At 33.7% G+C, this 15,400-nt stretch overlaps 1 protein-coding gene across 4 annotated transcripts in view; it reads right to left on the reverse strand.

Moving 5' to 3' along the window:
• Positions 1 to 15,400, reverse strand: part of Diaph2 (diaphanous related formin 2) — an 812,745-nt gene that overhangs the window by 464,092 nt on the left and 333,253 nt on the right. For all 4 annotated transcript variants that reach the window (XM_070040099.1, XM_070040098.1, XM_070040100.1 and 1 more), the window contains one exon: positions 14,598 to 14,692. In XM_070040099.1, the coding sequence (XP_069896200.1) occupies positions 14,598 to 14,692 (95 nt within the window). The remainder of the gene's footprint in view (positions 1 to 14,597; positions 14,693 to 15,400) is intronic.

A 15,400-nucleotide genomic window follows, 5' to 3' on the forward strand; every position in this document is an offset into this window, starting at 1 on the left:
AGAGCTTTCATACCGATCTAATCAAATATATTAGAATACAGAAGGGCTAACCTGGGGCATGGGGTGTAGGCCAATGGAAGAGCACTTGCTCCCCTAATGTGCCTGGGAACTAGAGCTTCAGCCCCAGCACTGCAAAAAATAACTGTGGGGGTTAGAAAATCAGATTTATATAGTTTCCATATAATTGGCATTTAGAAGGCTGTAATACCAAAGCCACTGAACTCTTCCCCTGGCCCCACACACAGCTGCCCCCACGAGCTGTTCAAAACAGGAAATGAGGTAAATCATTTGCAGCTATTACATGGAAGCTGACAATATTCATCTGAGAACTATGCACACAAGCTTCTCTGAGGCCAGTGGAACCACTAGGAGGCTTTTGAAAAAAAGTTGAAGTTCTATTTTCACTGCATTTGATGTTGGTATAATTTGGGGAGCGGAAGGGAAAAAGCAAATTGTTTAAATAAGGATACGGTGGACCCATTTTAACAATGAGAAGTATAAGATGCTATGTCGAAAAACAAACAACGACTTTTACAATTTAGGCTGGGGGCACGGGGGCAAATCACTTGATAAGAAATGTACTCATTACCTTTCCCATGTGATTGTAACCTCTCTGTACAGTATTTTCACAATAAAAAACTTATTTTAAAAACAGTTGAGGTCCTACAATGAGCTAACAGCAATTTAAAAAAAAGAAAAGAAAAGAAATCACAAAACCACATGCGAACTGATGAGGATCAGGTTGCAATTTATAAAATGTGCATTGCTCAAAGACTCTGTACTGAAAAAAATTAACATAGATCTGGAATTTAATGCGTCACTGACATTGTGACTATTTCTGAACTGTAAATAAATTGCAAAGGTGAGTTTACAATTCAGACAGCCTGTATGTGTGCTCTAAGTGAAAAGACATTCACAGACACACAAGCTAGAAACTACAAATTCTTAAATACAACAGATTCTGGCAAAATATTTGTTCATGGGCAAGAATTCTGTAAAATTTCAAGGCACCAATCCTATCTTACATTTCCCCTTCTCCTTGCCTCTGCCTACTATGAATTATCATTTCAGGTCCCCCACCCCCAATATTTCAGAGTTGGTATATTAAAGATCAATTCTGAGTCACAATGAAACCTTATTCTATGAAATGTCAATGAGCTGAAATTCAGAAAGAAAACAACAAAGGAAAAAGCAGGAACTGAGTCAGCAAATGAAAATATTTTCCTTCATCTTTTATGCATCAGAACTTCACTTTTGGATAATTGTCAGTGTTACCTGAAGGAATTTCTATTAACACACCACAGGCTTTTAACTACTTTTTACATTTCTGCAAATACTCTATAATGCTTCCAAAACGTTATTTCTTTTAAAGGTTAATTGCACATATAAAGGTTACTTAAGTAAAGGTATTGAACCTCAGTGCCCTTTCCTTTTTGCCAAAACATAACTTTTATATTTTGTCTTATATCTTATTAAGTCATATCAGTAGTAGGAGAGTTAGGTTCATTCCGATTAAGTCTATCATTTCCCACATAAATGGACTGCACCCACTATTTCTTTTTTAAAATATATTATTACAGTATTTTATATATGAATGATGCGCAGAAAGATGGAAAGATGGTAGGTAGGTGGCTCATGCCTCTAATCCTAGCTACCCAGGAGGCTGAGATCTAAGGATTGCAGTTCAAATTCAGCCGCACAGAAAACTGTAGAATTGAAAACCCAGAAATGAACCTACAGACCTACAGCCATCTAATCTTTGATAAGGGAGCTAAAAAAAAATAGAATGGAAGAAAGACAGCCTCTTCATTAAATGGTGCTGGCAAAATTGGTTAACTATTTGTAGAAAACTAAAGCTAGATCCTTATATATCACCCTGCACCACAATCAACTCCAAATTGATCAAAGACCTCAGAGTCAAAGCAGACACTCTGAAAACATTACAGGATGGAATAGGAGAAACCCTAGGACTCCTTGGCACAGGCCTAAATTGTCTTAATAGAGACCCGGAAACACAACAAGTCAAAGAAAGGTTGGACAAATGGGAATGCATAAAGTTGCAGAGCTTCTGCATGGCAAAGGACATAGCTAGCAAGATCAATAGAAAGCCCACGGATTGGGAGAAGATCTTCACTAGCCATAGAACAGACAAGGGTCTCATATCTAAAATATACTTGGAACTCAAAAAATTACATCCCCCAACAACAAATCCTCAAAGAAACAACTGCCCAATAAATAAGTGGGCTAATGACTTAAAGAGAAACTTCTCTGAAGAAGAAAGCAGGATGGCCAATAGACACATGAAGAAATGCTCAACATCCCTACCCATAAAAGAAATGCAAATCAAAACAACATTGAGATACCACCTCACCCCAGTTAGAATGGCAAAAATCAAGAACTCTAATAACAAGAGATGCTGGAGGGGATATGGACAGAAGGGAACCTTACTTCATTGTTGGTGGGAGTGTAAATTTGTTCAACCACTTTGGAAAGTAATATGGAGGTTCCTCAAAAGACTCCACATAGAGCTCTCCTATGACCCAACAGTCCCACTTTTGGGCATTGACCCAAATGTTTACAAACAAGACCACACTAAAGCTACCAGCACAACTAGGTTTATTGCAGCATTATTTACTATAGCTAAGATCTGGAACCAACCCAGATGCCCCTCAGTAGATGAATGGCTCAAGAAAATGTGGTATATATAAACAATGGAATTCTATGCCTCCATCAGAAAGAATGACATTGCCCCGTTTATTATGAAATGGAAAGACTTGGAAAAAATTATATTAAGTGAAGTAAGCCAAGCCCAAAGAAACATAGGTCCCATGATTTCCCTTATTTGCAATATCTAGTATATGTATGAGTCAAGCAGAAAAGGTCAGATAAGGTGATGTTAGGAAAATGAACCCTAAGATATGTATTTTAAATGTTTTTTTCTTTCATGCATTTGTTTCTAACACAATTATAAGATTATTTCTTTGTTGCTTTGTATGTCCCTCCCCCACATTATAGCCCCTGCTTTCACTGTATTTGATGTCAGTATAATTTGTGGAGGGGAAGGGGAAAAACAAGTCGTTTAAATAAGGATACAGGTGGACCTGTTGCAACAATGAGAAGTACAAGTTGTCATGTTGAAAATGAACTTTACAACTTGGGGTGGGGGGGGAGAATTGGGTGGGGGGATGTAAGACATGAGGGTAAGTGGTAGTCTAGACAAAAAGACCAGGTAAATTAGGTATTGGGGGATCACACCTGTTTCCTAGTTACTCAGGAGGCTAAGAGTGAACAATCACAGTTCAAAGCCAGTCTGGCAGAAAAGTCTCTAAGACCCCATCTCCAATTGTGCAGCAAAATACTGTACTGGAGTTGTGGTTCATATTGTAGAATACCATCTATCAGCAAAAAAAGCCAAGTAATAGGTAGTAACAATAGAAAAGTGATCTATTATACTAGTGCTATGAGAGTGGGAGGTAAGAGTATAGCTTACAGAATCCTTCAGTAGAACAGTCAGTAAGAATGTACTCTGAATATGATTGAAACTCAGGGAGGAAAACAAGAAGGTGGGTATGTAGTTGATACAACAAAAAGTAATAGGTATTCTACTAGTTATGTTTTCTGAAGTGATAGATGAGTGTTTAAATAGTTCATCTTTAGGTAAGAGTTTAGCAAAAGAAAGATGTTAGCATAAAAAAATATATCCAGGAGAACTATCTACATTTGTATTCTATTTTTTATCATTTTAAAAATTGCAATAGTTTTAACATATGCATATCTTTAATGTTCATAGCAACTTACTTGATAAGAATATATTTTGCTCCTTCTGTTAGCATAAATCTGAAGATGGGGGAAAAGGGGAATTTTCCAATGATATATAGGGAATAAGTGACTAAAACCAAAAACATATTGCTGACCACTATATAGTGAAAGTTTAGTATTTTAAATAAGAACAATGAAGAATAGAAATACTAAGGAGATTATATGGTAATTAGTCATGGCACTCAAGAAAGAAAGGCAGACATATTTGATTTTCCTGTGAGGAAAACAATACTCAGTTATGCGCATTGAACAAAAATTAAACAACAAAAGCCAAAATATTTACTCTCTTTCTCTCACAAAGCTGAAAAAATTTACTTCATTAAATGGCTCTGTCATACTAAATCCTTCATATGGGACACAATCAGTAATAATCTTAGTAGTAGTAGAGCTATGGTCTCAATTTAATAAAATGATATATATTAATGCAGAAATGGAACTCAATATTCCTTACATTGCTTTAAATAAAATAAAGTATATTCCTTGGCACCAAACTATAATAATATTACCATATAACGTAAATAATGGACAGCAACAAAGATATTTTTAATATCTACTAACATAGGGAATAATTCCTACTCTGTTTTGCAATGAGACACTGTCCACAATGTTTAGTTTTTAGACCTTTGGTGGTCAATATTTATTTTACTCGAACAGTAAATTTCATTGAGCCACCCATTTCCATACAGCAGGAAGAAATATAGGTCAAACATTGGGGGTGAAAAGAAAGTCAGTGAACTGAGAATCATATGAATTGAGATGCAATCCCAGATTGACTAGGATTATTTGTCTTACTTAAATGGTATATTTATTTTTAAAAACCTTTTACAAATGTCACACAATGCATTCAATAATATTAAGCTGTAATGGTAAACCAAAATGCCCACATAAAAAGTAATAAAGGCAAAAATCCTATTCACAAATGCATGATTCATCTGTATTCACAGCAGAAAAACAATTATGGCCTGTAATTTCAATAATGCTTGACTAGGTGTATTTGCAGTTTAATGAGAATGCAGCCTGTCAGAATGAGAGCTTCACATCAGTACTTTACATTTCTGGAAAATTGATTTTTTATAAACAAAATATGGTTATTTTGTTCCTGCATATACTATCCAAATCTTCAAAACCTGTCATGAAGTGTGTAATGAATATAGAAAATGAAAGCAAATAAGTGAAAGCTTCTGAAATTCTAAAACTTTACTATTTTCCAGAAATGTAAGTAATTGTAGATCAATAGTCTGCCAATGGAAACAAGTTTGTTCCTATGAGGATATTTATCAAAACCTGTAGGCATTTTGGTTGTCACAGTCTGTGGTGAAAATGCTACCAGAATTTCAAGGGTAGAAGTCATGGATACAGGTCAATGTCCAGAATCTACACCACATCACTCCACAATGAAATGTCATAATGCCTTAGATAAAGAACTGTACTTTAATCGTACACTATAAGAACTCATCAAATGTTTTTGTTTTTGTGGTTGTGAGGTTTGAACTCAGGGACTCTGTACTGTCCCTGAGCTTTTTTGCTCAAGGCTAGTACTCTACCATTTTGAGCCACAGTGCCACTTCCAGTTTTGTCATGGTTAATTGGAGATAAGAGTCTCAGACTTTCCGGCCCAGGCTTTGAATTGTAATACTCAGATCTCAGCCTCTTCAACGTCCACAGCTACTGGTGCTCGGCCATCAAACATTTTTAAATGTAGTTATTGTGTGATTACTGAGATATTCAAAAGGACAATACATAGGACAAAAATATGTAGGACAATAAGTCTCTAGCTACTGCAGAGCTTTTATAAGAGCATAAAATCTCCTGAATATATTTTCTTCTCTCTAAAAATAGTTTTGAAGAGGTTATTTCAGCTGCTATTATGTTATAATTATGTGGAAGTATGGTATAGCATGAATATTAGGTTACATTATATTGTAGTTGATTTATGTTTTTAATAGATTAGATTAGTATTAGGTACATTTTTGCTGGCACTGAAAATATGGAGTTATAAATGGAACTTGTAGGAAGCATAAGATATGTGAAAATTAATGTATATGAAACGTTTTCATTTATCTCATTCACATATAACATAGAGAAAGTGATAGTGCAAAGGCTTATAAATTATTCAATCTATGTCTAATCAACAATTGTGCCCTTTAAGAAAATGTATATATATTTAAAATGAGAAATAATATAGTAGGGAAAAAGGCATTGTTTTCTGTCTCTGTCATGAATTATATCAAGATCTTCAGTGACTGTCTTTTCTACCTCATATCTATTGCCTGGGAAATATTGTTTTCTAGTGAGAAGTAGACTCAGAGTTCATGTTAGAGTAGGAATGGGTAACAATTAGCCTTGTATCTCATTTCCTAGTTTACAGTTCTAGAAGTTTACTTAAAAACAAAGAAAAGACATTTTCTAAGTTCTGCAATAGCAAGGAATCCTCAACAACTCTAACATCACCTCAGTTCATTAGGTCCAATGTGTTCATAGGATGAAAGAACCAGAATTTAAAAGAATTTTCACCAGGACTTAAATCTACAAAAAAGCAAAAACAAAAACAAAAAACATTTTTTCTGATCTTGAGGCTACGTCTTGCCTAATTAGATTTTTTGAAAAGCACTGTTCTGACTTAAAATATAAACAGGCTTCGTTCATTGTATTTGATAAATATAGATTTCAATCAGTACTTAAACCCTGAATCTAGTGATATATTTGCAAAGCCCTGGGTGAAAACTATATTTCCATTTTTAAAAAAATTAATTACTACAAGAAATTTAATTAGTTTGGTCTACAATTACTTTATTGGTAAACTAATAATCAGTGAGGTTGACAAATCAAAGTGATAAATGAAATACTGGTATTACTCTGCAACAGACAAAGAAGACATTGAAAATATGCAGTTAAAAAGTTTCTTAAAATATGTCTGACTTAAAAAATAGATTTAAATGAGCAAACAAATGTCAGAGAAAACCTGAGTCAATGTACAAAAGATAACAAAATTTAAAAAAAAATCATCCAAACACTCCCTAAAATAAGCACTCAACAATTCTGTTAGAAATAAAAGATGAATAAAGAATACAAGCTCATCGATCAAAGTATTTTCAGATTGCAATAGCATGTCATAAAATAATGACTTACTCCATTGTGATGAGAAATAAGAGGTTCCTGTCATTGTTAATGTTTCATTTTCCCTAAATAATTATGAAAATGAACATGGTAAAGGCAAGTTGTTATTTAAGAAAAAATGTTTTCAAATTCTATAACACTAATGCTATTATAACTTTAATTAATATACTTGTTGTCTTCTATGGTCATCAACCATTGAAAAGTGCACAAACACATGCAGTCCTACAAGCCTGCATAAAATACAGATTGTCGATAGCCACGTAAATAGATCAATGATTACAAAGATGGATTGAGGAGACAAAAACAAGCTCTACTATTATACATGCATGAACTTCCTGACTACAAGAGTAATTATACTTTAGAACGGGTTAATTGAGGGAAGTTGAAGAATTTTTTCCCCTGCACAATCAATAGATAACTATCTATCTTTGATGACAAAGGTATAGCATTGTCTGGAATGGGGGAATGGATGAGATGACCTTTGCTTCACTCTAATCACTTTGTCAGTATTCAAGAATGAGTTCCATCAATCACATCATCTGTTTTGAGATTTAAAATTACAAATAGGAAAGCATAAGTATATGGGAACCTGTAGATTCTACATAGTGCATTCAGTACAGTAATAAATAATCAAGTAGAGTTCAGAAAAGTAACACAGACAGGATATGTAAAACTTTGGTGGAGGAGACAAGCTAGAATATTACCATAGAGAGATTTATCAACCATAGAGAAGGTATCTGTGTGGTTTCTGGGTCTGAAGGAGCTATACTATTTACTGAGGACAATTTGGGCATTTTATATAATAATAGTAATAGTAGTAGTAGTGGTGGTGGTGGTGGTGGTAATAATAATAATATTATTATTAAGTGAAGGGAAAGTAGGAAGGGTGGAAGAATGCAAAAGAATAGAATGAAGGAAAATTACAGAAACCACAGCAAATGGGAAGAAAGCAGTACGAATGCATTTGTCCCTTTAAAATGTTTGGAGATGGCATAAAGAAACTCACTGAAAGCTGTCACCAATAGAGATTGGGTGACAAAGAGATAGCAAAGGAGGGAGTTAATCTAAATAAAGCATAATATAGTCATGAGAGAGATATCAAAGTAAAACACTGTAACTATATTTGAAAATGAATGATAGGACAGTGAAGAACAGGCTATGTTGGAAGGAGGTTACCAGGGAAAAGGGAGACAGCAAATGGAGAGAGTAAAGTACTGTGAATATGGTTAAAGTACTTTAGATGCATGAAAGGAAATAGAGCAATGAAACTTGTTGAAATTATTTTAAGAAGAGGGAGAAATAAATGAGGGACAGTCATGGTAGGTGATGAGGTTGATTTGGATATATTGTATTCATACATGGAAATATTGTAATGAAATCTTCATATACAACTAACATATGATACTTTTTAAAACATGAAGAAAACTGTAGTAAGCAGAGAACAAGGGTCCAGAGATAAATAGATCATTAGTTAGATAAATAGATCATTTGTTTTAAAAATATGTGTTTGTTTTATAATGGAGATTTTATTAAGAAAGAAGGAATAAAACAATACTACTTAAATGACAGTGCAATTTAAAGAGATAACACTGCATTATAGGGTAACTTAAAAACAACAAACTGTAGGTTTCAAAAATGCTAAAGGTAAACATTTAGAATTTACTCCATAGACAAATGATAAAGGAGGATAGGGTTAAGCCAATTTAAATGTTTTAGAATGTTCATTTCTATGAAAACATTACATGGCATTCCAATGATTTGTATCACTGTCATGAATTTATGAATCAGTTAAAGAAAATAACTTTCCTCTACTGCCTTCTGGCCTGAGATGTCTCCTTTTGCACTGATCTGGTGCCTGCAAGGTGTGTGATCTGGAGAAATATAGTCATTGGCATTGCATTTGTCAATGTTTCTCAATAGGAGCCTGAAAAATGTCCATGGTCCTCATTGTCCAATAAGAACCTCTTTATAAATAACTCCAATCATCACTGTTTTCAATTCTGACCTCTTTTCTGACTTCCAAACCATTTTTCAGGTAACACCTGCAAAACTTAAGTCTTCTAATTTTCTTTTCTCTCCTTTCTTACTTCTTTATCAGTGATCCACTCAAGTTTCTCTACCACAGGGATTAAAAAAAAATATTTTTAACATTCTTAGCCACCTACATCTCCCTTTTCCCTACATTTGACATATTTTAGATCTTCATTATGCTTTATACTTGAAATTATTATCTCCCAATTATCTACTCTGTTGACATCTGGCCACATTATGGATACTCTAAGTTTTGCAATGTTCCAAACACAGTCTGACCATACTCAAACTTAATTGCTTGACATACAAGTAGTCTACCACATTCACAAAGATTGAAGCTTACAGGAGAAATGAGTCAGCTTGAGACAACTCAATGCATTAGGAAGTAGTAAAGTAAGTGGCAAATTGCAAAGTGTGTGACATTACAATTCCAACATTTAAGCACTACAAAGAACAAATAAAGTGCATTTGAGAGAAAAAGAGACTGTCAATAAGTCACTAGGTTGTGACCACTTTGTCTCTACACTATGATCTGGACCAATATACTCATCATCATTTATATTCTTCTCATAACCTCTCCACATAACTGAACTTACTAAGAATAATAAAGATATCAATCTTTATATACTGCAAGTCTTTGTCCACCCTATCAGTTTCTTAATCCTAATAAAACTTCAAAGCCCACTTTAAGTTTGTTCTAGAAAACCCACTTAAGGAAGAGCCCAATCTGAGCTAAGGCTCCTTTTTAGTGCCAGAAAGCACTTTGTCTTTCACATCCCTTCTTGAAATAGAATAAAATACATAAGGTAAAAAGGAAACTAATTAGGGCTGGGAAGGTGGCTCAGTGGTAGAGCACTCGCCTTGCATGCCTGAGGCCCTGGGTTCGATTCCTCAGCACCACATAAGCAAAAAGAAAAAAGCCGGAAGTGGCGCTGTGGCTCAAGTGGTAGAGCCCTAGCCTTGAGCTGAAGAGCTGAGGGACAGCGCCCAGGCCCAGAGTTCAGGCCCCACGACCGGACCCAAAAAAAAAATAAAAAATAAAAAAAAAAGGAAACTAATTACATTAAAACAGTTATAAATGTATTTACAAAAATAAACCATGATACAATAATACATTTGCTTCTTGATTAAAGAATTAAAAGAGTAAGATCTAGTGGCAGACCTAATAAGTACTTTACTTCTGAAGTAGTATTGAGTATAAACAATGTGTCAAGAAATCTGCCAGAATCAGAATATGATATGAAAATATTTATTATTCCTATTAGTGTCAGATTTAGAAGTATGATTAATACTACTTTAGTCTGCTGCCTATAACTTTAAGTGAAATACTAAATACTAATTAGGAGTAAATTAAAATAAAGATGTTATTTTTTATATATTCAAGAATAGGACTTTGAACTCATAGCTATCAACTCTTTTCTATAACATCTATAAAAGTGGTTCTGCAATAATGATACTCTACATGCTATGTGGATCATGTAATTTTCACACATGCCTCAGAAGTTTGAACATACATTCCCTAACAAAATGATATTTTTTCTGTACTTACTAACCATTCCAATACACTAAATATCTCAAAAAAGATGATTTACCTCTGAATCACTCTTTTGTAACTACTAATTTCATTTCTTTGTAAACTTTTATATGTAAATTTTTTTCAAATTATTTTTATCCTAACGCTATCTTAGAATTCACTAGTTTTATAGAAATCAAGGTAAATTACACACAAGCAGCTTTTCAAAGCTGGAAAAATGATTCTAACAATCACCTAAATTGAGTACACATTATTTGGAAGTAACTCATAATTGCATATATTAAAAGCTCCTCAACAACCTCAGATACACTGTACTTTTAAATGTTTCTATGTGTTACTTAAGAATTTTAGGATATTTCAGTTTCTTCCACTTGGTGACACCCAGCTTCTATCTTAAATTTGACCACTTCAAAAAACAGAGATATTAGTACTTTTATTAATAACCATAACATTTGAGCTTCATCTTGTTGATTAAATAAAAGTAGTTTTATTTATTTTTTTTAGTAAGGCATTTATCCATTCAAGTAACTAAAATCTATTCATTGTCTTGTAAGGAAGAATATATTGGCACATAATCAAGGAAATAATACTGGTGTTAATTCAATCCCTGGAAACTAATGTATACTTCATTGTTTTTTGTTGTATTTATCATGAGAAGACAACAATGTTACATGAAAAACAAACTATGATTATGCATGGTTGGAGTTTAGCACTGTAATCAAGCACAACTTACAACAAAGTTAATCTGATGATACATATTTAATGCAATGCATTATCGATGTGCTACATGGTAATTAGACACAAATGGTAAACAGCTCATATGAATGGCAAATAGATGTTACTTTTGCCTCAATGAAGCAAACATTCCTGGTATAAGAGGGTGAAAGAAATGCTTGTGATTATAGTCTTTTCTCTTACATGAGCAAAGCAGTCTTCTTTAGGGGATGAAAAGATCATACAATAGTTTACAGTGAAGGGGCATTTTCCTTGACCAAGAGACCAGAGACACTTTACCTGTCTAAATATTCACTGTCAACTTGAATAACTCATTGACTTATAATTTATGACTCATACCCAAGTGACCCTATTGTAATTATATAGATTATATTACATATTAAAGTGTTTTGCTTTCTTATAAGCAGATTACAAAAATAACTTTTGATTGAATAGAGTGAGGAATGAGAAAAGTTTTTAGAGTATCTGGCACTACAAAAGAAAGCAGGTTGACTTTTAAAAGAGTCAGATCATGTAGAAAACATGGGAAAAACAGAAGGCACAAAAATTAATGGGGCAAAGCCAGTTGCTAATGACTCAGGCCTGTAATCCTAGCTATTCAAGAGGCTATGATCTGAGGATCATGATTCAAAATCAGCCCCCACAGCAAAGTCCCTGAGAGCCTTATTTCCAACTAAATACCAAAAGCCAGATGTGGAGTTGTGGTTCACTATCTGTGAGCACATGAAGATCAGATACAATGTCCAAATGCTATGTTCAAGCCCAAAGATACCAAAAAAGTGAGCAAAAACATAATGACAATGACCACAACAACAATAACAAAAATCTTATATATGCATACACTTATAGGAAAAAGAAAAAAAGGATAAAGATTTAACAATATGGTCTAGAAAATAGGAAGGAATGAGACAGGAGTATATCAATACATACACTATAAGTAGAAAAGACACACAGAATCTGCTGCTTTGTATTATTAGAACACAATCACCAAACTGTACTATAATCTAAATTTTAGGATAACATGATTTAACTGTAGCTGTTTTCATGGTAAAACTTTTGATATTAAACAAATACTGTCAAGAATTTATACATAATTACTGACTTATTCAAACTTGAAGTAATTCATTCCTCCGAACTGCACTAGGCTTCCCAATTTAAAAAGAAGTCAATAGACATTGTCTATGCCATAAAAATAAAGTGAAGTACAAAAAAATCCCAGGTAATGTTTCAATACATACACCTTAACAAATGGCAGCATATGATGTATTCAATAAATACGAATCTCAGTTATAGTATTCCCTGAAGAGATGAAATTATACCTTTAAAAATAAGAAATGTTTCTTAAATTGTTACAGAGAAGTAAATATCATAGAACCACTCAGCACATTCAAATTTGATTTTATTTACCAAGGCATCAAGGAAAAGCTATTGAAATATAATGGACAAAATAATGCCAACATGGATTAATTCTTCAAAATCTTACCATAATTTGGTTATATAGAAGAGATCAGTAGACCTTATCTCAGAAAAGAAAAACAAATACAACAATAACAATAGCAAAACAAAATTATAATAATATGTCCTTCAATTAATTTGGAGTTCTATGTTATAAAATTTAAACAAGAAAGAGACAGACACAGAGTTTTATATGATGATACACACACACATATCTATCTACCTGTGTGTGTGTGTTTGTGTGTGTGTGTGTGCACACGCACACGCGCACATGTAGACCCGCCTGTGTGTGGGTAGGTACCAAATATGCACATATATATAAGTATAAATGGATGGATGGAGATAGATAGATAGATAGATAGAGAGAGAGAGAGAGAGAGAGAGAGAGAGAGAGAGGGAGAGAGAGAGAGAGAGAGAGAGAGATAGAGAAAATGAATTCTACGAAGAACTGGTACAGTATTAACAATAATGTAATTTTGATGAGCAAAACACTATAAGAAGAGGGGAACAAAAAATATAATGGATTGAGTCATGATAGTTCTTGTTTTGAATTCCAGTCTCTACTGTACAACTTATAAGCTAGGGGACCCTGGAAAAATCTCTAAGCCTCAGTTCTTTTTGTGTAATAAATAAATAAATAAATAAATAAATATATACACATACACATATGCTGAGTGTTGTGGCTCATGCCTGTAATCCTAGCTACTCAGAAGCCTAAGATCTGAGGATCACATTCAAAGGCAGCCTGGACTGGAAAGTCCATGAGATTCTTTTTTTTTTTTTTTATTGTGAAAATACTGTACAGAGGGGTTACAATTACATGGGCAAGATAGTGAATACATTTCTTATCAAGCATTGTAGCCCCCTCCTTTGTTTCCCATTCCCATCCCTTCCCATCCTCCCCCGCCCCCCCATCCCCACCCCCACCCCCGCACCAAAGTTGTAAAGTTCATTTTTCGACATAACGACTTGTACATCTCATTGTTGCAATGGGTCCACCTGTATCCCTATTTAAACGATTTGTTTTTTCCCCTTCCCCTCTCCATGAGATTCTTATATCCAATCAACCACCAGATAACCAGAGGTGGTGCTGTGGCTCAAAGTGGTAGACCACTAGACTTGGGAAAAATGAGCTCAGGGACAGCACCCAGGCCCTGAGTTCAAATCCCATGATGGACCAAACACACAAACAACAAAAAAAAGAAAATGTATTAGATCTATTAGTGCTTATCTTACGCTGATTACTATAGAATTCATTAAAAATTTTATATAATACAAATAGTGTTTAACACAATCCCCAGAATAAATTAAGCACATAACACAGTTTACTGTAATCTAGGCACTGCTGATTCAGGTATAAAATCCTGCTATTCAGAAGGCTGAGAATTGAGGATCGTAGCTCGAATCTAGCACCAGCAGGAAAATGTCTGGGACTCTCTCTCCAATTAAACACCTAAAAGCCAGAAATGGAGCTGTAGCCCAAAGTGTATAGGATAAGCCTTAAGCAAAAAACTCAAGGACAGTGTCCAGGCCCTAAATTCAAGCTCCTAGACCAAGAAAAAAAATCTTGAATGAGCTTTTTAACTTTTGACCACTTAGCTTTTACACTAATAATAAGGTAATAGCAATAGCTACATAATGGTGCATTTTGATGATAAAATAAATGTACTTTCACGTACAGTGAATGATAGGGACTGATACATCTACTTATATTTTAAAGAATATTAGCTTATTAATGAGAAAGAAAAAGAATTAGAACCCAGATATTGAGTCATCCTATTAAAATAAAAGTAATCATTGCAGATTCTATTATCCAAATATTGAAGAGTATTTTCTATCAACCCCAATGAGAAAATAGCAATTTAAAAATAGCTGAGAAAATAATTTAAAAAGTTATCCAACTTACCTGAATTAAAGCCTCACTCAGCATGTCTTCATTAACCTCCAGAATAATGTTTTTTATGTCTTCATATGGCATACGATATGATCCCAGGAAAATTGCTTTAAAAAAAAAGGTGATCATACTAAAAATAGAGCAGGATCAAAAATTAAGTCCTAATAAATATCTGGTTCTTATTTTATAGAATACAAACTTATAGAAATATGACAAATCCTAAGTGTCTGAATCATTAGTGTGCTCTGCATTACTGCTGACATTCATATGATGTCCTATTATGTATAGTTTTGTGGTATATACTAAATCAATATTTCCTGTCAACATTTACTCAGGTATATTTTATGTCATTGTGGAATAACTGAACAAATTATACTTAGAATAGCTCACATGTACTTAGGAAGTATTTATCAACAAACTATCCCATATTAATTTCCCATTAAATATGCTTTATTTAAAGAATATACATGTGCTCTTTTCTTGAAGATATTAGAAGTGAATTATATTTCCATGAAAATATCTGCATGATTTCACTGGTACCAAAAGAAAAATGAACCTTCAACAATGAAAAAAGAATTACCTAGATAGAAAAATCAAAGATCTCCACATCAAATTATGTTGACAGATATAAACCAGCAATAAAGATCATATTGTGTTTTCAGTGGAAAAAATCATGATCCTTAACTTTATAAAGAAAATGTATTATCAGGTAAGCAATGTACAAATTCACTAAAGGTATTATATTTATTTCTTCTTTTTTTGTGGGGGAAAAGGGTTTGCAGCTGCCAGTGCTAGGGCTTGAGCTCTCAGCCTGT

This window comes from Dipodomys merriami, unplaced genomic scaffold, assembly GCF_024711535.1.
Source record: "Dipodomys merriami isolate MVZ:Mamm:240054 unplaced genomic scaffold, mDipMer1.0.p SCAF_3, whole genome shotgun sequence".
Taxonomy (NCBI): domain Eukaryota; kingdom Metazoa; phylum Chordata; class Mammalia; order Rodentia; family Heteromyidae; genus Dipodomys; species Dipodomys merriami.